This window comes from Balaenoptera acutorostrata, chromosome 9 (genome assembly GCF_949987535.1).
Source record: "Balaenoptera acutorostrata chromosome 9, mBalAcu1.1, whole genome shotgun sequence".
NCBI lineage: Eukaryota > Metazoa > Chordata > Mammalia > Artiodactyla > Balaenopteridae > Balaenoptera > Balaenoptera acutorostrata.
Window position 1 is genome coordinate 26,226,797 of NC_080072.1, and position 23,727 is coordinate 26,250,523.

Genomic DNA, 23,727 nt, shown 5'->3' on the forward strand with positions numbered 1-23,727 from the left:
TCTCTCCTACAAGGGGCAATGATAGGAATGGACAAAATCCCATCAAACTGGATAAGCTTCCTTATAAGATCACACTCTGAAGTTTAGGATATTTGAATTCTCATCAGAGGCTAGGACATCCTCTGGCTCACCTGGCCAGAGGGTGGAAAGAGCATGGGCTTTGAAGTTAGATAGCCCTGAGTTCTAACCCCATTCTGCCCTTTAGAGCTGTGTCACCTTGGGCAAGGTTCTTCACTTCCCCCGGCCTCAGTTTCCCATGGAGTACACAGGGATAGTAATGTTGACTTCATAGGGTGGGTGTTAGATCAGAAGAGATAGTAGCACTTAACTTAATGTCCTGTATACGGCGGGCGGGAGCGCAAGAGAGGGCAGCTGGTATTGTGCTATTATTATTACTATTAGTTGCATCTGTAAGGCCTCTAGTGGGGAAGCTGCTTTCACCCAGATCCCTTTCTCGGAATCCCCGACACCAACAGGAAGGCCGCAGGATATTTTCATTCCTCTTGGCACAGACTCATTACGGCTGCTAGCAAAATTGGATTGGTCATTAGGTGTCAAGTCCAATTACCTCCCAGATTCAAGGGGTAAAATATGATCAAGCGTCTCCTGAACTGCAGTGCAGAAATCCCCAGCTGCCAGCAGTAACCTTCTCCACGATGTAAATGCCATCAGCCTGGCCAAGTGCATTTAGAACCACCAGCTTCCCACTATCCTACAGCAGAGCTCAGAGTGCTTCCTTTTTGGAAGCTGAAAAGTAATCACAGTTATCATTCTAAATTGCCACCCTGTCCATTGATTTCCACATTATCATAGCACAGAGGGCTTGGCAAGAACTTGGGTTAAGAATCATCACTGCTACTGTGTATTGCTAGCCATTTCTCTTTTCATTAAAATAAGGACCTCATTTTTTGTTGGCAAAAGGAAACCTTAATAACGAAAGAACTGCCTTTGCTGTTGTTCAGTTTGACGGCCCATCTCTCTGCTGTGTTATTTCTCAGTCCATTTCCATTTTTTGGTGGCTTCATTTTTTTAAGTATATGATGCTAATGTTTCTGCCCTTCCTGGCACAACTGCCAACCCTGAATTATAACAAACAGAACCATCCAAGTTTTCATATTCCCACAATGACATTTTTAGATGGTTTTGTTAAATTGAGGCATATGGTTGTGGGTTGTGGCATCTTCTTGCCTGTCACTGGAACACTCAACCCGGTTATTTAAGTTTTTCTCTCTGAAACCCAGATCTCTTCACAGATTCCCAGAATCTGGCCTCCAGCTAGAGGGGCCCGTCATTCCTGAGAATCATCTTTAAGCAGAAGTGAAGCTTCCCTGAGCACAGAGCATGCTCTTAAAAGAATGTAACAGAGTAGAAGGAAAAGAAGATGTAATCTCAGAACTGTCAGGGAAAGGGAGATAGCTAGTGGAACCCAGGGAAAAGAAGAGAATATTTTTATAACAATGACTACCATTTATCCCGTACTTTGATGTGTTAGGCTCCATAGGAAGCCCTCTGATTAACACCCGCTAACATGTGTTAGGTGCTTACTAAACGCCAGGACCGAGCTGAGCATTTTACACGAATTACCATCCCTTCCTCACTGCAGCCCTCTTCTCGCCACCACTCTATGGCTGAGGGATCTGAGACTCAGAGTTATGATCACTGGCTAAGGTCATTCAGCTGGCGAGTGCCATTCCACTCTGGGCTGAGGGAAAATTCGGGGACATGGGCAATGTCTGGAATCAGGAAGAATGAGCCAATGACACTGAAGTCAGTGTGGATCAGTATAGAATGGATACAGGTAACTCTCCCCAGGGGACAGCCACTTTAAGAGGTAGGTATAAATGTGGTAAGATTAGAGTGTTTTCTAAATCTCAGTGAGAAAATCCCTTCTTTCCCCATAAAGAAGAGTACCAATTTAATGGGCAATTAGTTAAGAAAACTGTAATTGTGGAAACTATAATACGACTGTCATGGGAAAGTATTTTAAAGTAACAGATTGGCCAGGCTCAGTGAGCATTTTTCTAACTCTTTCTGAAAAAAGGATATTTGGAATCTCATCTGATGGGAGCATGGCCAGTGGTGGCCCCAGAGTTGCTGACACTTTTCTGGAAGGCAGTGCTTCTTGAACAGATTCAGAAAAGTTCCGTGATGGCAGAGGCAAACTCCTATTCCTGAGATCTGGGCATTGCCCCAAAGTCTTCTATTTTAACTTAAACATTATATTAAGAATTTTGCATTTTATTCTACCCATATCTCAGAAAATGGGATGCGAAAAAAGATGTCCCACATTCACTCTATTTCCTTTATTGACTATGTTCTCTGGGTTTGCATATTACAGACTGAGGAAGTTGACTCCAATACCGACCAGTTCTCCTTCTGATAATGTCATACTTCCCCTGAATTGGCTTTTACTTAACGAAAGACCATTAACAGGAAAGACCAGGAAACAAGTATTCTGGCCCACCTGATCATTCAGCATCTCACTGCAGGTTTGTAAGTTAATATTCTTAATAATAAAGTAGTTTTTGTGAGTTTAATCAGCATGATCTGATCACCCTGGAGTGAACAGACAAAACAGAAATTCTGCACCTGCCGACTTAAGGACAAACCCTTGCAGTGATGATGACCGCATTCAAGCACAAGTGTCCCTGCCCCAAAGGCTCAGTTTGAAATAAACTTTGGTCTCTCCTGACAGAGTTTTATCAACAGGGAAAGGCTGGGCCAGAGACTGACATTCAAAGAGAGGGCTCCGACAGAAAGAGAGACTGAGGGGATTAGGAGAAGTGTGAAGGGGAGACATCTCAGGGACCTGGTCAGGAGGAATCTGGAGCAAAGAATAAGGAAATTCACAATAGTGTGTAGATTAGGTAGTTACATAGCATAACAGCAGTTTATTAAGTGCCACTGTAGTGTGTGCTTTGTAGGGGGGGGTGGTGGTTGGAGTTATCAAAAGGCTCCACAAGCCCATAGGTATCCCGAATAGTCTACTGAAAATGAAAGAAATAATACGATGGAGAGACAATGTAACAGCACAAGGCAGGTTGAGAACATGGGCTCTGTCACCAGATGGCCTGGCTTTGGGTCCTGGCTCTGCCCCTTCCTGGTTGTGTGACTTGAACAAGCTGTGTAACCTCAGTTTCTTCATCTGTAAAATAGGGATAAAACTAGTAAACTAGTACCTGTCTCAGAGGCTTGTAGTAAGCACTAAATAAATGAGTTAACATACACATGACACTTAGATCAGTACCTAGTAACAGTGAAGCACTCTATAAATGTTAGCTTTTATTGGGTAATTACGTATCACAACGACAATTTATAAAGCTCTATTAATGAGTAGCCCTTGGGGATAGGGCATGAAGTATTACAAGAGTGGAATCTATACATATACAAAGCATTGTCCATTATGGTCTGTGGCTTATAAAACTGTCTTTTTAAAAAGATATCTGTAGATGCTATGGTGATGAACTAATTACATGCAAACTAATTAAAATGGTTGTTTAAATCATGGAAGCTTTTAGTCATTGGATGCTTTCTCAGATACTGAAGTACAGTTACTACTTAATGAGATAATCATGGCTGAAACTTCTATGGCATGTACTGGGTGCCTGGCATTTTTCTAGTACCTCATGTATATCAACTTAGTTAATCTTTACAACCACCCTAGGATATCAGTTATTTTTCTTACCTGTTTACTTTACCTGTAGAAAATTTAAGTCCCCAGGTTACAAAGTCAGCTGGGATTCAAAGTCAAGGCACCCTCCTCCAAAGCCTCTGCTGGGAGCCACCAGGCTACACGGGCCCCTAACATGGGGCTCTGCAACACGTTCTGACATTTAAACCAGGGCCTTTAAACGTGGGGTTGTAGAAAACAACCAGTGCATGAAGAGTGAGGTCAGCCCTTCACAGGAGGGATAAAAAAGGGAAGTCATTCTAAAACATATTACGGTCGGACATAAGGGTTTCCTGTGTGTCTGTGTCCACAGGATTAAAAGGCTTAGGCTTGGATCCTGGCTGGAGGACGTGTGAAAGCCCAGCAAAGTTCGTTTCCAAATCCCAAGGTGGCTCATCAGGAAAGTCCCCGCTCTGAAACCCCTGTCAGAACACCCTGGCCGGGGCTGACCTGATGAGGGCAGGCACGCGGAGGAATGTCTGACTTACCGGCCGGGGCAGACTGTACTGGTACATTTCTGGGCGGTAGGTCGGCACCCACTGCACTCCAGCCCGGGGCCGCGTCATGGTCCCAGGAGCGCTGGTCACCACCTCGGAGTAGGGTAGGTGCTGGGTGGAGCCATAGGCCTCTGGGTGCCGGCTCTGGCCTGCGTGTCCTGCGGATGCCAGGCTGAAGGCCTCCTCCAGCAGCATGTGCATCTGTTGCCGGACCTCGTCGATGGAGGGCTGCGAGCTCAGCGTGGAGGTCTCCGAGTGGCCTTTCACCTGCCTCGACCGGGCGTAGCCCCGGGGCTCATTCACTCTGTCGATATTGGTTTCCTCTATGATTTCAGGCTCAGTCTGTGGGACCAAACAAATGCCCATCGATTTGTTAATGAACTTTCCTTCCCATTAATGATGTCTGTAATTTACTCTAAAACGTTCTGTTTAGGCGCGTGTTATTAGGCATTTGTGCTAATTTATATTAGACCCTCGGCGCCCTCTCCAGGCATTCACACTACAGGGGTAGTCAGCTAGCATGTCAGCTATGTGAACACACACAACTATCTCTGTGAACTTCAGTTTTCTGGACCTTAAGGAATGCATCAGGCTTTGCTAATTAGCATAATGAGGATGAGAAATGGCTTTTCATTGATGACATTAGTGGTATCCTCTAAAACCTTTCAGAGACATTCTCCACCCTGAGGCCTTTTAGGTAAAAGAATCTAGAGCATCTTGTAGTCTACACCCGAGGGGCTGGTGTTCTAGACCATAGACTAACCCCCTAAATGGTCCTGTGCCCCAGCCATTGAGGGAATTGCTGGTTGCCTGATGCCAGTTATCAGAGAGGATAACAAAACCAGACCTCAAAGCGTAGTACCCCCTGAGTCAGGAGCTCTGGGGTCAGGGCCCAGCAGTCGGTGCCTTAACAAGCCCTCCAGGAGATTCTGATGCCTGCTCAAGTTTGAGACCCACTGCTCTAGAATGTTCTTCTGCCTTCTTCCAGTGAACCTTCCATTCGGGGAGCAGTTGCAGTACTCAGATGGGCAGAGAGCTAGGACTTGATCAGCTTCCAGAGCAGGTTGCCTGGACTGTCTTATGTTTGCCTGCTAATGAATGCTTATTTAATAAGTCTGCATGTGTGGCAGATTTTGGTCTGAGACTTGCTTTTGTGATAACATGATAGTGAGGTTGCAGAGACTAGTTAACCCATGTCCACTTCAAGTATGTCCATGGCTACCACTATCTGCTAAAAGAACCTGAGGGTTCTGTGTGAATAAACTGGCATAGATCAGTTTGCCACCCTGCTCTCCATCCATGACACAAGAAACAGCTGTCACTTTAGGAAAGTTAGACAATACAGATAAGCAAGAGGGAAAAAAATCAAAAAAGTCCATTTACATTTGGCGTAGTTATTCCATTCCTAAACCTATCTGATTTTGTGTGTACACTCCTCTTCCGTGCACACATGCCCCTTTAAAAAGATTTATATATTTATATCCTGGTTCTGGGTGCTTATAATTATTTTACACGGAGTGAATATTTTCCTACCTGGGTTTCACAGCTTACCTGCTGTGTGACTTTGGGCAATGTCTTAGCTTAGGTTGCCCCAAAAAGCAGAACCTGAGACATACATTTATATACAGATAATTCATTTTGGAAAAGAATTCCTGGGGACTGGGGGCCTAGAATGAGTAAACTGGGGAAGGAAGAAAAGCCAGTCAAGAGTGCGGTACTGAGTTAATGATTGCTGTGGGCCACAGAGGCTTAATCCCTCTGGGGACCCTCTGAGGAATGAGTCAATGACCCTCCAGAGACTGTCCTTGCACTCTGAGATCTGTGCAGGAGCCAGGTGGGCAGAATGGGGTCCCACAGGTATCCCACAGAATAGTGCAGAGAAGCCTCAGGGCAAAGCCAAGAGATGAGGAACTGTTAGGGTAACACAGTCAAGCTGCTACCGTGCAGGGCAGATGCTGCAGCAACGACCAGATCTAAAAGGCGATCCGAGAAGGTAAAAGGGCAGAAAAGATGTTCCAACCAGGACAGTTACTTAACTTTTTGACGTTTCAGTTTCCTCATCTGTAAAATGAGGATAATAATAAGACCTGCCTCAAAGGGTTTTGTAAGGACTGAACAAGATGATAGAGGTAAAGAGTTTAGAACAGCAGCACATGGTAAAAACACAGTAATAGTAGCTTTTGTCGTTATCATAATTGTCATTATTATTACTTTTATTCATTCAACCACACGTTATTTCTCACGGATCAAGCACTCGGACATATAGGAATGAGCACAGCAAGAAAATGTCAACAGGGAACCCATTCATTAAAGGGACCCCTTCCCTCCTTAAAATCTAGATGTGGAAGGTCAGAACTACATTATTTTTCATGTTTTAAACATTTATGTACTTTTCTTTGGTATTAATACACGTGCATTAGAGAAGAAAGGAAAAATACAGAAAGCATGAAAAAAGAAATTAGACATTTCCTGTAATCTTATCACACAGAATTAGGGCTTGGCTATAGTTCAAGATCAAAAGACAAGATTCTCTGTGGACCTGCAAGTCTAGATTTATCAACATACATCAACAGTAATTCAAAATACTATTTTTATACTAACGCATACAAGAATAGATTATGGAGTAGAGTGCAAAATTACCTTCATAATAATAAACAAGAGCTCAAAGACATTTCATGCCTGGGTGTATGCCCCCAGACCCTGGGCTGGGGACGCCCCAGGGCCCTTATGCATCGGGGTTCTTTAGGGAAAGGCTTGAAATTGCTCCCCAGGAAACGTGCTCCCAGTGATACCTTCTAGGATAGTGAATGCAACTTCTGAAAAAAACTTTCTTACAACGCTTAGAACATTCTGAATGGAATTTCAGAGCCGGAAGGGACTTTAGGAGACCATTTAATTTAAGCCCCATTTTACGGATGAGAAACTCAAGGCCAGAGCGGTTAAGTGACTTACCCAAGGTAAAGTGACCACCCAAGGTCCACCCAAGGAGAGCCTTGCTCTCCCAGCTCCTGTCCCTTGCACATCTTGCTGCACCCCGTTACCTCTCACAGTTCCCTGTCGATGCTGGTTGCTACCCACACACGGCCCTTCCTCCTCACATCCCCAGTCTCCCGGATAAATAATGGATGCCTAGTGCTAAACTACTCCCAGGTGGAAGATTAATGGTGCTGAGGAGGGCTATGATTTTTCCCACACCTGAGCTGGGCTATGCATTTCCAGTCATACTGGTGGATCGATTATTATGTGAATTTATAGTTGTGACTTCAGCAGGGCAAAAATATATTTCTTAGCAACAACTTCCTACTCACCCATTCTCCCAGGAGCCCTGGGGTGGGGCTGTACTGAGTTCGGGGAGGGGTTCTCTGGGTAAGGCTCAGGGAAGATATTATCTTGGCTGGGGAGGTGGAGACATTCTCCAGAATCCCATTGCATCTACCCCGTAACACCCCAACGGAAATCAACCTGCACTTCCCCCCGCCCCGAGTTTTCGTTTTGCGTGGGCAGGGGGCTCCCTTTAACTGGAGGGCCAGAGTCATAACCCAAGTATGACCTCAACAGGTTGGTGCTAAAGAACTCCTCTTTTCCCACTCTTCTCACTTGCTTTTTTAGCCTCCTGATATCTATAGATGGAAACAAGATGAGCTCTCATTATATCCTGGGATTTCCCCTCTTCACACTTGATTTGCTTATTTAATCTTGAGCAAGTCTGGACGCTCTCTGAGCCCATTTCACTTGTCTCTCATGAACTTAGCACATGACACTTGGCATTCAAGAAAGCTTTGTGAAATTGAACCAAAATAAAAAATTCTGTCAATTGCCCATGGAGTAGAAAGAATTTGAGGTTAAGATAAAGAGCCCTCATTCCCTAACAGATTTCCCACAACACTGCAGAGCCACAGGCGAGGCACGTGAATTCCCTAGGCCTCAGGCTCCTCACCTGAAAAATGGGAGTGTTAACCATGGTCCGGGGAAGTCCCTTCTGGTTCTCACATTTACTGTGATTTAGGTTGATTTCTTGGATATGCTATCTGCTCTAAGAGAGCCCAGATTCCTCCTACAATCATCGTGCCTGGGGGGCATCTGATGTCCACTCATAAGGGGAATCCCTCCCCCACCTCTGTATCACCTCCTTCCCTACCTCAAAATATCAATATATGAGTAGTGATAAGTTTGTTCTTTTACTTAACAGATAATCATTGATTTCAACCCTGTGCTTGGCCCTGGGTTGGGATCTGCAGATACAACAATAAATAAGATAGTGTCCCAGCCCTCAAAGAGCTCCCAGTCTATAGAAGGAGACAAATAACAATAATAACAGCAGCTAACATTTACTAATAGCTTATGTGCTAGACACTGTTATAAGTGCCTTATATAGATCCATTTTTTCCTTACAGTAATCTATGAGGCACAACTATGCCTATCCTTATTTTACAGATGAAGACACTGAGGCATTGAAAGATCAAATATGTTGCCCATAATTGATGGAGCTGCATTTTGAACCCAGAGAGCCTGATTCCCAGCACCCAAGCTCTTACTCACCACATACATAAACAAGTCCATTACCGTACCACATATATTGGCTCTGGCAGAGGGACGAACAGATATCTGTGACCAGGAGGACAGACTATAAAATAATAATTGAGAAAATCTACCTTATTGATTACTATAAGGATGTAAAGCATCAATATGCAAATATCAAGCACTTAGAAGAGGGTCTGGCAGACACTCCCATATTATCTCCTCCTCCCCACAGGCTGGGGGTTCCTTTAAGGCTGGGTCAGTGTCTTTTTGTTATATCCACAGCCTCCAATTCAGAGCTTAGCCCAAAGCTGAAACCAGTAATTGCCTGTTAAGCAAAAGAACTGAACAGAGCAGGTGGTCAAAGTTACTTGAGGACCTGTGATATGCTAGCCCTGTGCTGGGTTTTCCACTTGTGGTCCCTCACCAATCCCTGAGGGCCGTATGGTTGTACCCATTTTCCAGATAAGGCGTATGTGTCAACTGGCCTAACCTGCTCCAAGTCCTTCTTCCTAACTTGTACAATTTTGAAAATACCTTTTGCTTTTATTTGACAAAAAGAGGGAGACAGGCACAAAGACACATCTCCCAGTGTTGACTGATGGCTGGCTTGGGTACAAATGTCAGTGGTGTATCTGGGACAGAGAATATATTTTTAAACCTCCTTAACTTGGAGTTTATCATACTAGCCTCTCCAACCTCATACTCCAGAGAAGCACTGGGGAACTTCTTTTTTAAAATGATTTTCATAAATTGATCAAGATATACTTCAATAAAAATTCTAAAAAATTAATCAGGGAATGTCTGTTCATGGTAGAAAATTAGAAAACACAGATAAGCGAAAGGAAGAAAATTAAAATCCATTCTAATCCTACCACCAGAAATAACTAATGTTAACATTTTGACCTTTGTGCATGCCCTTCCAGATGTTTTCTATGCATATGAAATAAGATGAAGATTATGAATGGCGGCACATTACCGACACTCTCCTCTCTACTCCCCCACCTCACCCATCACCCCACCCCAGGCAGCTACAAAGAATGCTGACTTGGCCCACGTCAGTTTCTCCCTCCTCCTCTTCCAAGGAGAGTTCACCACTTGCCACAAGATTCTCTGGCTTTCGTGATGGAGAATAGGAAGTGGGGGAGGGCAATGAGGCAGAAGGGGAGTGGGCGGCAGGATATTTTTAGTGGGATTTTGGAGAGAGATGCAAAAGCAGCAATAAAGCATGTGAATGGGAAAGGAATTAAGGAAGTTGAAAAAGTATTACTGCGCATGACGATAGTTTTCTTGTATCAATATGTGAAAATATGAGTAAAGAAGTAGAAGTATTTAAAATCTACTTTTGTCGACATAATTCTTTTGAGTTTAGATACTTTCTCAGAGCCATCTGGGTCATGATTTTATAAACAGAATAATCACACACATATATATTTTATAAATATATATAAATTGAACGTCCCATTATATAAAAATCCTCCTATATATATGAATATATATGGATTTACAAATATATAATGGAATTATATATAATATTTGGAAATCTTTTATACAATATTACAAATAAATATCTGTCAATAAAAATATGTATTTATAGGAAATAACCTTAAAAGAGTTCATAGCATTCTGCTATATCGAGTTTTCAACCTACTTTTTAAAAATTTATTTATTTATTTATTTTAATTTATTTACTTATTTTTGGCTACATTGGGTCTTCGTTGCTGCGTGCGGGCTTTCTCTAGCTGCGGCGAGCGGGGGCTACTCTTCGTTGTGGTGCACAGGCTTCTCATTGTGGTGGCTTCTCTTGTTATAGAGCATGGGCTCTAGGCGTGCAGTTTTCAGCAGTTGTGGCACATGGGCTCAGTAGTTGTGGCTCGCGGGCTCTAGAGCGCAGGCTCAGTAGTTGTGGCGCATGGGCTTAGTTGCTCTGCGGCATGGGGGATCTTCCCGGACCAGGGCTCGAACCCTTGTCCCCTGCATTGGCAGGTGGATTCTTAACCACTGTGCCACCAGGGAAGTCCCTACAACCTATTTTTAACCATCCACTATTTTAGGTGGTCTCTCAATATTTTACCATAGAAACAAAGCTGACATATGTATATTGTGATTAAAATTTCGCATATAACCATAAATTTAGCCTTAGGTTAAATTCCTAGAAGTGGAATTACTGGGTTAGAGGAAAGGCCCATATTTAAGATTTTGGATACTTATGGTGTAAGTGATCTAGGCTGAGACCTGGTAATCTTTGCAGCAGTGCTTGCACCTGGACAAACATCTCCAGCAACAGAATACAAAGAAACTATAAGGGACTAAAAATAACTACACACATGTGCAGTTGGGGCAAATGATGAACAATAAGATACAAAAAGGACACAAACCATTTCTGAGGTGCCAGGAGCAAAAGCAGGGTACTGCGGATGATCCCTGCACACAGCACCACCAACGGGGTAGGCAGGCCACCTAAGCTACACCTCATGCCTGACCCATTGGATCCGCCCTCACCCTCACCCCATTTAAGGAACCAGCTCAGCCCCCGCCACCTCAGGGAGTGAGCAAGGCACATGTTTCTTGTCTTCACGCCCTCCTGCACAAGGGCGAGTCCCAAGAAAGCCTTGCCTGAATTCCTAGTCTGGTCTCTTATCAATTTCTATTGATTAAAGAGACCAAAGACCTGAGCTGGTAATCTAAGTATCCTCAGCAGCAAAGGCCACAGGAATTTAGAAGAATTTAAGGTCATTTCTTCTCCATACCCGAACACACGGGCCTCTGGGCTTGAGCTTTATGGTGCCCACCAGACAAAGTAAACATCTGCGATCCTTTCAACGTTGTTTAAAAGAGCACACCTGTCTCGCACACCTAGGAAGGCCCACACAGTGGCTAAGTATTCATGTGCCTTCAGCTTCTCTTTGACACACCATGGGAACAAACTTGAAGGAAATTGTAGCCCTGCTAGGAACCCTAATTATCTTCTTTCTGGAAAATATTCCATCATATTGCCTGGTCCTAGAACACATTCTGTAGCCCTAAGACTACATCAAAATTAAAAACCAGCTTTTTTTTTTTTTTATCAGACAAGTAATGAAAAGACAAGCCACCAACCAGGAGAAATATTAGGATTTGTATCCAAATTATATAAGGAATTCCTAAAAATAAATAACAAAATGACAACGTCATTTAAAAATTGGGCAAAAGGCTTGAATAGACACCTCATTAAGTAAGGTACATAAATGTTCAATAAATGTACGAAGAAGTGCTCAACATCATGAGTAATTAGGGAAATTATATCATTTCACATTCACTGGAATGGCTAAAATTAAAAAGATTAATCACAAATGTTGGTGAGATTGAGGAGTAGGACTAGAACTGTCACAAATGCTGATGAGAAGGTAAACAGCATAAATAGTTTGTAAACCTGTTTGTAGTTTCTTAAAAAGTCAAACATACACCTACATTGGGACCCAGAAATTCCACTCCTACATCTTTATCCAAGATAAATAAAAACATATTGTCTTAGTCTGCTCCGGCGGCTAGAATAAAATAACACAAACTGGGTGGGTTATAAACAACAGAAATTGATTTCTCACAGTCCTGGAGGTTGGAAGTCCAAGGGTGCCAGCGTGGCTGGGTGAGGGCCCTCTTCCAGGATGCACACTCCTCACTGTATCCTCACATACAGGAAGGGGCGAGGTTGCTTTGGGGGAATCTCTTTTATAAGGGCGCTAATCCCATTCATGGATTCCACACTCACGACCTGATCGCCTCCCCAAGGCCCCACCTCCTAATACCAACAAATGGGGGTTAGAATTTCAAAGTTTGAATTTTAGGGGGACACACACATTTAGACTACAGTACATATGTTCACAAAACCTATATGCGAAAATGTTTACAGCAGTTTTTTTCTAGTAGCTCCAAACTGGAAACAACCCAAATGTCCAACAATAGGATGATGGATAAATAGTGGTATATTCATACAATGGAATAGTACTCAGTAACAAAAAAATAAACTACTGATACATGCAAAAACATAGATAAATTTTGAGCAAGAGAAGTCAGACAGGGCTTCCCTGGTGGCGCAGTGGTTGAGAATCTGCCTGCCAATGCAGGGGACACGGGTTCGAGCCCTGATCTGGGAAGATCCCACATGCCGCGGAGCAACTGGGCCCGTGAGCCACAATTACTGAGCCTGCGCGTCTGGAGTCTGTGCTCCGCAACAAGAGAGGCCGTGATAGTGAGAGGCCCGCGCACTGCGATGAAGAGTGGCCCCCGCTTGCCACAACTAGAGAAAGCCCTCGCACAGAAACGAAGACCCAACACAGCCATAAATAAAATAAATAAATAAATAAATAAACTTAAATAGCATTTGGCAAAACAAAGAGAGGGAAGAAAAATATAGCTATAAAAAAAAAGAGAAGTCATACACAAAAGAGTACATACTGAATAATTCCATTTACATGAAGTTCAAGAACAGGTAAAACTATGATAGTGGATATCAGAAAAGTGGTTGCCATTTGAGGTCGTGGTGGTAAAGACTGGCTGAAAAGAGAAATGAGGCAACTTTCCGGAGGTGATGAAAATGTTCTACATTTTGATTGCACTGGTGGTTACAAGGGTGTATACATTTGTCAAAGCTCATCCAATTGTACACTAAAGACCCGTACACGTTATCATATATAAATTTGGCTTAATGAAACAAACAACATGGCTTGGCATCATAGCTGGTTTGATGGGGATGGTAGGGAAGGCCTCTCTGAAGAGGTGACATTTATGGAGACCTGAACGAAAATGGGGTGGCCCTGTGAAGATCATAGGAAAGCTTATGAAAAGTCCTGAGATGGGGAAAAGCTTACAGTATTTGAGTAAGAGAAAAGTAACTGTTATGGGCTGAATTGTGTCCCCACCCCTACCCTGACCCCACAAATTCCTATGTTGAAGTCCTAACTATGACTGTATTTGGTGATAGGGTCTTTACAGAGATAAGTTAAAATGAGGTCATTAGAGTGGGCCCTAATTCAATATGACTGGCATCCTTATAAGAAGAGGAAATTTGGAAACAGACCTGTACAGAGGGAAGGCAATGTGAAGATAGGGAGAAGACGGCCAGCTAGAAGCCAAGGAGAGAGACCTGGAACAGATCCTTCCCTCACGGCCCTCAAAAGGAAGCCACCCTGCCAACACCTTGATCTCAGGCTTCCAGCCTCCAGAACTGTGAGAAAATAAATGTCAGTTGCTTTAAGTCATCAGGTCTGTGGTACTTTGTGATGGCAGTCCGAGCTGACTAATAAATACATGGACCATGTGGTTGAAGCTCCAGCTGTCAGGAGATGGGGCTGGAGAGGCAGGCAGGGGCCAGATCATGTAGGGTCTTGAAGGCCATGGTAAGAAGGCTGGACTGTCTTCAAAGGGCAATGGGAAAGTGTTGAAGAAATTTAAGCAGGGTTGAAATGTGATTGGAATTTATGGGAGGTCAGTTAGAAGGCTCTTGTAATAATCCAGGCAAGAAGAGACATGGCAGGGGCTTGGATTAGGGTGCTCATGGACAAAGACGATGCAGCTAAGTTCAAGATGCATTTTGGAAGAGGGCTGATAGGACTTGCAGATAGTGACATGTGGGGATATAGGGAAGGAGTCAGAGCTGAGACCCTTTACCAAGAAAGGGCATCTTGTTACATGGTCTCTTGATGTTCTCTGAGCTCCTCAAGCACGCCTCTTCCTCTGGGCCCTTCAACTTGCTATACCTTCTGCCCAGAATGCTCTTCCCCTGGGGGTCAGCCTGGCTGGCTTCCTCACTTCAGGTCCCTGCTCAGAAGTCACTTCCCCAGAGAGCCCTACTTTGGTCAACCTATGAAGAGCACCTCCTGATATTCTATATTTTCTACGTTCTTCTATATTCAATATTCCATCGCCTTGCCCTGCTTTGTGTCCCTCCATAGCGTTTCTGACATTGTGCTGTATATCTATGGGCTTACATGTTTGTTATCTGTTCCCCTTGCTGGAATATAAGTGTCATGAGGGCAGGGACTTTGTCATGTGTCCTGTTGCATCCCAGAATGGCAAATAGTAGAACTTTAATAAATGCTTACTGAATGAATGAATGGATGGAAATTAATCTTAAAAGAAGCCTGGAGAATTTCTGCTCAAAAGTCTTTAACAGTAAAAGACAATTCCAAATGTCTAAAATGAATTAGGCAGTCTTATCTAGAATGGAATTGAAGAGGAAGGATGAAGGACTCTGGAAGCCATTTATTCTAGAATTTCTTGAGTTATGAGCCCCAAAGTGGACAGATGTCTTACAAGGTCATACTTTCCAGGACACACAAGTGTGTGCAACAGCACTTTGCCCCACCCAGGCACTTCATTTCTGAAGCACAAAAATTTGAAGGTTCTCTCTAAAATTTGCCCCAAAGCCCTGATTGTCAACTCAGTGCCAATCACAGCTCTATCTAACATGGAGAACAGATTGTGAGCAAATTCTGCATCTTCACAGCAAGAGCCCCAAGATCAAGTGTGGGTTTCAGCAAGATACATCTCTGGGCCATATGGCCATGATGAACTGATCTGGCTCCATGACCATCTTTCTCTCCACCAACAGGGTCCCTTGGGCAACACAAAACTACTGCTTCTCTCCGTTCAATGTCTGCTCTGGCTATTACAGCCCCACTGCAAGTGCTGCTTGTCACTGAGTAAGCAGAGACATTTACAAAGCCACTTGTGGAAACCAAAGTTCAGGGAGTTTTCACTTCCCCTGTGAGGAGAAGAACTATCACGACACAGGGTCAGCTTCCTCCTGAGCCTACATCTCAAAACCTTCTCTGACAATAGAGGGAGATTGGTATCCCTCAGAACAGGTAGGGGGGTTCAAAATAATGGTTAATGATTTCTCTTCTGCGACAGGTTGTACAAAAAGAATTTGTTAAAAATCTCAGCAAAATTTCAAGTTTCACTCTGATTGCCTTCCAAAGGATGACCCACAATCACTTCCAAGCTACAGGGACATGAAAACAGCATGCTATTTCTGTCTCAGGTGAGTAGAAAAACCTTACAGGGTCTCTCATAGATTTCTAAAGAAAGAGGGACATTCTTTTTCTTTCTCATCTTCCAAAGAGTGACCCAGAATTACACTGAAATTATGGGGATGGACAATCAAGGGTAAAAGAAGGTGTCCAACGTCCTCAGCAAATGGACAAGTCTCAGCTTTACTCACTGCTCCCAAAGCAAAACATCTTCATCCTGAAGCAGGCGTCTCAGGAACCGGCTCCATCCTCTTCTCTTTCTCCCCCATGACCTGCTGCCCTCCACAGAGCAGTGGAAATTCAATTACTGAGCAAGTCACATTTACCAAGTTAGAACCACTGGCAACCCCGGGTTTGGCAAAGCATGCTCTTAGAGGTCACCTTTGGAAGTCTGGCCTGTGTCGGGGCAACGGGGGGAAGGTCTCAGGCACCCTTTACAAAGCCCTTCTCCAGCCCCATCATGCTGGAGAAAGGCACTCTTTGAGCAATACAATCCTCTCTTTAGTGTGTACAATTCTGATCACCATTGTGTGAGTTTTTCCCCACACATCCAGTTCTTGGACATCAGCTGGGCATCCTACAGTTCAACTCAATTCTGATTCTACCTGGAGAGAGTATCAGATTCCACAGGTTAAGAGCTCAGTTCCACCAGACTGACCCCCACCCCACCCCACCAACCACTTCAGATGCCAGTCGCAAGTCCAGGTTGTCACCTGTGCTTCTGACCAATCAGCTATAGATTGGAGTTTCCAACGACTCCCTCCTCAGGTTCGGCTGTAATGGCTCAGAGAACTCAGAGAAACATTTTACGTACTAGATTTCTGGTTTATTATTAAAAGATATAAATCAAGAATAGCCAGATGGAAGAGAGGCATAGGGCAAGTTATGGGGAAGGGCAAGGAGTTTCCATGCTCTCTGAGGGTGCCACTCTCCCCAAACTCCACGTGTTCACCAACCCGGAAGCTCTCCGAACTCAGTTCTTTTAGGTTTTTAATGGAGGCTTCATTACATAGGCACGATTGACTAATCACTGGAAATTGAACTCAATCTCTAGCCCCTCTTCCCTTCCTGGAGGTCAGGGGGTGGGAGTGGGACTGAAAGTTCCAACCCTTAATCACATGGTGGGCTCCACTGGCAACCAGCCCCCATCCTTAGGTGCTTTCTAGGTCACCTCATTAACATAAAGGACATTTAATGCTCCCATCACTCAGGAAATCCCAAGGGGTTTTGGAGCTCCGGGCCAGCAACAAGGACTAAGACCAAATAATCTATTTCTTATTATAAATCACAATATCACAGTGGGTGAGACAATTCACAGCAGTCCTGCGATGTCTAAAGTGCTAGAATGGAAAAGAAACAGAAGAAAGAGTATCCCTCTCTCCCTCATGGAATCTGTTAGCCACAGGTACAACAGCTAACGTCCACTGTGCATCTTCTAGGTGCTTTACCTGCATTAATTCATTTAACCCTCACAACAACCCTATAAGGCAGGTTCAACATGCATGCCCATTTTCCAGGTGGAGAAACTAAAGCAGGTAGGTGAAGTAACTAGCCCAGCTTCACACTGCCAGTGTCTGGCCAAGCTGGTGAACCCAGCTTAGCTCCAGAGGCCATGAGCATAACCATTACACAGTACTGACTGTGAATGTTGGGAACAATACATGAGCCAGAGTCAACTAATGACTAATACCTTTTAAGAAATCAACCTGAAAGTAAACACACAAGAATGGCTTTCTCTCGTGGGAAGCTGTTTTGCTTTTTGCTCTTGAGACGAGTCATCACCTGCTTCTTCTCATCTTCTTAGCTGAGTTGGCCCTGCAGGCAGCAAGGGGACTCCGAGGCTCAATGTTGAGAGCCGACACGAATCCGTAGCCAAACAGGCTCTCCCTGCCACCAATTCAAATCTGCTCTTCCTCCTCCCAGCTCTTGAAAAAGCCAGACAGACTCACAAAATCCCTCTTGGTCACTCCGCCTCCAAAACACAACCTAGCCAGGACTCCCCAAGCCCACAGGGAGAAATGGTCATGGGCTTATCGCCATGCTGATCTTTCCCTTTATGGACGGTCAACCAAAGATGTGTTTGTCCCACAACTGAGACTGGAGGGACAAGTGACATGGAGGACTGTGCTGGTTTTGCCCCTTAAAAGGCCCTAAGATTGATGTTCCTCAAGTCGCAGGTACTGTGATGGCCTCAGCATCCATCCACTCCTCTCCCTGGGTCTCAGACAGGGGCTCTGGCGGGGGGGCCCAGCAAGGACTAAGCCTGTCCCAGCTCTGCTGCTGAGGTCTGACTGGGTTAAATCAATCAGTATAAGCCCCCTCCTCCCCACGCCCCATTGATACAGGGGCGGGGTGGGCACTTGACCTACGGTGGCTCAGTTAGAGTAAAACCCATAAGCTTCGTTTCATGGCTGGGAAAAGAGATATTCTCTCTTGTGTTGGCCAACACAGTATGTAGACATGAGGCCTGAGGCTGCTGCAGCCATTTCCTACAGGAGGGAATCAACCTGTAGATGAACCCAAAGCATGAGGGAGACAGCACTGCATAATGCAGAGAAAAGGAACGGGAGCGTCAATCAGACCAGGTCCGGATTTACTGTACCCAATACATGCCCTTAATGAGTAGAGACAGTCTGAGTTGGGTTCAGTTTTCTGTTATTTTAGCCAAAGCATCCTAACTGATAACCACCATTTAGACTGAACTTCAAACAGTAACGTGCATTTGTCTACAGTGTTGATAAGCCAGTCAAATCAACTGTTTATCTGGCTCAGAGCTAAATCTGCTCCATATTTTCAAGTCTCAGCTCCGGAGTCACTTCTGGTTGACACTTGTTTGTTCATTTGCTCAAAAAATAGAGACATGGCATCTAATATGCGCTGGTTCTTACTCTGAGTGCTGAGGCTCCTAGGATGAATAAGACATGATTCCTGTCCTTGAGGAGGGCAGCGGGGGAAATAATATATATAAACCCACAGAGGGAGAATGGGGAGTAAGTGCTTTGATCGGGGTGAGTCCCAGGTGCTACTGGAACACGAAGGACGGCATTTAAGTCAGACCACAGACGTGGGGTCGAGGAAAAGATTCTCGGGGAGATGATGTTTAACCGAGTTCTGAAAGTATTGCCTGAAGAGGCAGTTCTCAACTGGGAACAGGTTTGCCCCCAGGGTACACTCAGCAATGTCTGGAGGCATTTTTTGGCTCTCACAACTGGGAGGTGCTACTGGCAGCTGGTGGGTAGAGGCCAGGGGCACTGCTAACCGTCGTACAATGCACAGGACAGCCCTCCGTACAAAGAATTATCCAGCCCCAAATATCAATAGTGCTGAAGTTGAGAAACCTTGGCCTGCACTAAGCCGGAGGGAAGGGATGTCCTGAACAGAGGGATGAGCACATGCAAAGACGCAGAGATGTGAAATCACAGGGCAAGTCTGGGAAGGGCATGTAGGGCCGGAGCCAAGGGGTGGATTCGGAGAAGCAGCATCAGCCAGAAGGGCATGCCCAGGCCAGCCAGAGCAGATGAGTCCTGAGCCGGAAGCTTAAGAGTTTGAGTCTTATGCCCAAGCCCTGAGAAGCTATTGAAGGATTTTAAACAAGGGTATATGTTTTAGAAGGCTTCCTCTGGCAGCCGTGGGACAGACAGGAAGAGACCTTCAGGAAGACTTCCTGTTCCCATCCAAGTTCACTGGCACAACCGGCTGCATATGTCTCTACCTGTCTCCTCCGCTAGTCTGCAAAAGCACCTCGGGGCAAGCACTAGTTAATCGATCTTTCTCTTCTCCATAGAGCCTCACACAGGTAGTCACATGTGAGGCTTAGATGCCAATGGCAGCAGAGAAGGGAAAAATCATGTAGTTAAACCATTGAAAAGTCCTTAAATCGTCCACATGGTACAGCACGCATGGCCTGTGTGTACCATCTTACAGAACAATATGTAAAAAGAAACAGATCACCTGGAACGCATAATATGAACAGAATATAGACAAAAGCTATTTTTTTTTTGCAATATTTAAATTTCTTTCCTTTGTCTTACAGGGTCTATATTACTGAATTTGCGTATGTTAAATGCAATATGATGCAGTGGTCCCACTGCACGTGAGAAATGTTTGCTAGAGGAAATGAAGGGGTAGCAACTACCAAGGGGTGTTCTCATTTGTCCCCTGGCCTTCGGCTCCTGCAGGCATTCAAGGGCCACAGTGGGCCAAGGAACACCAGGGTTGGGAGGAAGTAGCGTGGGGTGGATGGCGCTACGCTGTTCAGGACTCTAGCGCTCCTTCCCGAGCTGCTGGGCACACCGCCAGCCCTCAGGTGCCAACTGGGAATCGCCCTCGTTCTCCCCGGGCATTAGTGGGAACCGGCAGTGGCAACTCCCTCGCTGGGAATTGTCCTTGGCTAAAGAGAGTTGCCTCTCCCAAGGACACCTAGGGACTGGCCAGTGCTAGAGGATAAGAGCCCAGACGCTTCTCGAAAACCCGGGACAGCTCTTCAGGACCATGTGAGCTACAGAGCTCCCCGTGGGGTCAGCTGAGGCCTTGTAGTTCCTGTACCATAGCCCGACCTTTAACTCTGTCCAATCCTGCTTCCTTCCCTTCCCCTACAGGTGTCCATACCAAGAGCACGCTGGGGACACTGGCCTGCGGTAAGTGGCTGTCCTAGTCAAGAAGCTAAGAGTTCTCAGAGCTCAGAAGAGGCAGGATGAGTAGGCGGGTACCAAGAGCAGGAGCAGGCAGCGTCCAGAGCACAGGGAACCAGAGGGAACAGGCAGGCAGATGGCACTTGCGTGCTCACTAAGGAAGGGAAGCTGTCTGTCTCCTGCCCAGTGGGAACCTGCCGGCACGGGAGGGAAAGCTCAGCAGGGGAGGCCTGGCACCAAGTGGGGTCACTAGGCGGTCCTGAAACCTGGCCTTCCACCCCCAAAATCTGCAAACGAGAATCTACTTCCTGCTCTCCACCTGCCAAGAGGCCTCCATCTTTGTGGGCCTAACAAGCATCTTTGCGGGCAGCCATGAGCCCGCTGAGGTCTGGACTACACCGAAAGGCTCACGTCACCACCAAACACCTCCACCTCTGCCTCAGCCTCAACCAGGGAGCCTGATCTCCCATTATCAGATATTTCCCTGGGATTAAAGGCCCCTGTTAAAACACAATGTACTATAAGTTAACTTGAGATAACATAGCAAGCCAGGCTTATTAGCAGCTTAAACTAGCTGGCAGAGGCAGGAGAAAGAATGAAAGGCTGAGATGGGGAGACATCTGTAAGGCAGTTCTAGGTGGGATGTTTAGGAGGTGATGGTGTTGGGGTCAGGGCCAACACAGGGCACCCAGTTCAGAGGCCAACGGCAGGTTGCTTCTGGTAAAGGACAAAACCCCCAAATCCAACCATCTGCTTCCCAATGAAAGCAAAAGTTGGTTGTACCCTTAACTGGGCACATCATGCAGTGCCAGGGCATCCTTGTGCTTTGCCTTGGTCTCTAACTATCATGCCAAAGCCATAAGATGCTGGGGGAGGGAGGGGGGAGGTGAGCAGGAGAGACTGCCATTAATAATAGGATTTACAAGTTTACTGAGAAGGCCCCAGACGTGCTGTATGCTATCTCAGGCAGTCAGGGGCCTTCCAGATCATATTTCATTTCCCTGAAAATGGAAGCCGTCAGAACAACTGTTCCAATCCCTTGGCCTCCTTCCAGTAACCACTGTTCACCTGGAACAAAGGAAACTGGCTTCATTGTCAGCCGAGAGACGCCAGCAAGATAAACAGCCCATCACACACGATACAGTGCGCCCAGCCTGCAGCCTGGGTGGGGACTGAGCTCTGAGCGGTGCTTCCATCTTCCTCTTTGCTATGCTTTCCTCCACTAGTTCCCCCAAATGCTTCCCAAATATTGCTCTGCCTGGTGATTCTCTATCTTGTTTTTACCCCGTGCCACGGTAGGAATGTTGGACCAGGCCTTGGCAACCTCTTTGCTACACGCTTTCCCGTAGCTCGAAGGCCAACAGCTAACATGCACTTGGGGCCCTCCAGGAGGAACTGGTTGTGACTGAGACTTAGGTTCTGTCCATTAAATGCACTAGTGTGTGGTTTGGACCAAGGGAATGAGGCAGGGCCCATCTTTCTGCTGGTCAGCAGTTCCAGGGCAGCCGACTTCCCTCACCTTCTTGCTTGGGGCACAAGCAGTGGCCCCTCTGCAGGGCCAGCCCTGTGGTTTTGTTCTCAGTCTTTCCTGGAACACTCCTCCAGCCCTCTGATAATTTTGGGAGCACCTAATTCCTTACAGTCCCTTTTTGTCTGTTTAAAATGGCTCGATGTTTTCTGTTTTCTGCAGCTGAACCTTGCCTGATGTAGTGTCCCTTTTTGTAGGTTTACAAACTCTTCAGTTGTAAAATCATCTGGTTTCCGCTAACATGTCAAAACATTTCCCCCAAGGTTGTAATAGTGCTGGTGATGGCTACATCAGAGCCTTCGACATCACCTCTACTGAGACGCATCAATGGATCAATCATCCTTCTTAACATTTTCACTCACTGCCCACATGTTTGTTAAGGTCTGAGCACCGCCAGGGTGTGGAATTCTGGACAAGGTGCTGGAGAGAAACTAAGGGAAATGCTTGTAAAGCTCTCTACTTCTGGGAGGTCAGTGCTCATTTTCAACATTATAATTCAAACAATTGTTTCAGAGATGCTCTCGTGGCCAAGGCACATAGCTGACCCTATTCTTGTCATAGGTTTTTGAAGTCCAAATGCAAATCAAGGTTGAGGAAGTGCGTTTTTATTTCTGGGGGATGATTTGATTATTACTCGCCCTTTGGAAGCAGACTGATTCATCATCCACATACAGGGGTTAACAATTTGGCTGATGTAGGAAAAAACAGTTGGGTCTTTATTCTGCCTGAGAAGTCACATTTGGGGCATTTTCTTTTCCTTTTCCCACTGCTTCATTATTTTCTATATGACTTTCATTTGGAAAATAACATTTAAAAAATAATTTGAAATAGTTATTTTTGTTTTGAAATATTAGGCTGACATTATCTTTTCTACCCGCTTTCTGCACTTGGAGGAATTAATTTCAAGTAATTTCAAAGTTACTTTAAAGATATGATCTGTCCTTGTTAGGACGGATCAGTTTTGGACATCCTTCTAAAATCACGCCTCCTTCTAAAAGGGGTGCCTCCTCCTGAAAATTACTATCCAAGTGAGCCCCAGTAAATGCCAGGAGTGTGTGGCATCCCTTAGCTGTTAGGGTGGCAAAGTGGTTGAGAATTCTTGCTGCAAAATGCAGGGATTCCCAAACCCCTTGGAGCTAAGAGTCTCTCTTCCATAGGCCCTCACTTTTCCTGTTCAGTGGAAAAATTCTGAAACAATCCAGGCTGCCATCAGTCCTGGGACTAAGATTTTCCCATGAAGAGTGTGTTTGCTGGCTTATTTGTTTATTTATTTGTTTGTTTTTATATGCAGGTGTTTCCTTTGGGACTCTAAAGCAGGCAACCTTTGAAAAATTCACACTTAAATCAACCTCCTGGTGCTTTTGTTTCTACCATGTCAAGGAGCTGGTCCAGACAAACCTCTTAGATAGCCTCATCCATCAGAGGGAAGACAGACAAAGCAAGATGAACTACAATCCTGCAGCCTGTGGAACAAAAACCACATTCACAGAAAGACTGACAAAATGAAAAGGCAGAGGGCTATGTACCAGATGAAGGAGCAAGATAAAACCCCAGAAAAACAACTAAATGAAGTGGAGACAGGCAACCTTCCAGAAAAAGAATTCAGAATAATGATAGTGAAGATGATCCAGGACCTCAGAAAAAGAATGGAGGCAAAGATCGAGAAGATGCAAGAAATGTTTAACAAAGACCTAGAAGAATTAAAGAACAAACAAACAGAGATGAACAATACAATAACAAATGAAAACTACACTAGAAGGAATCAATAGCAGAATAACTGAGGCAGAAGAACGGATAAGTGACCTGGAAGACAGAATGGTGGAATTCACTGCCACGGAACAGAATAAAGAAAACAGAATGAAAAGAAATAAAG

The 23,727-nt window shown here is 45.0% G+C and overlaps 1 protein-coding gene across 1 annotated transcript in view; it reads right to left on the reverse strand.

Moving 5' to 3' along the window:
- KIAA1549L (KIAA1549 like) overlaps nucleotides 1-23,727 on the reverse strand; it is a 137,478-nt gene that overhangs the window by 30,126 nt on the left and 83,625 nt on the right. The window contains exon 17 of the mRNA XM_057553246.1: nucleotides 4,159-4,509. Coding sequence (XP_057409229.1) covers nucleotides 4,159-4,509 — 351 coding nt within the window. The remainder of the gene's footprint in view (nucleotides 1-4,158; nucleotides 4,510-23,727) is intronic.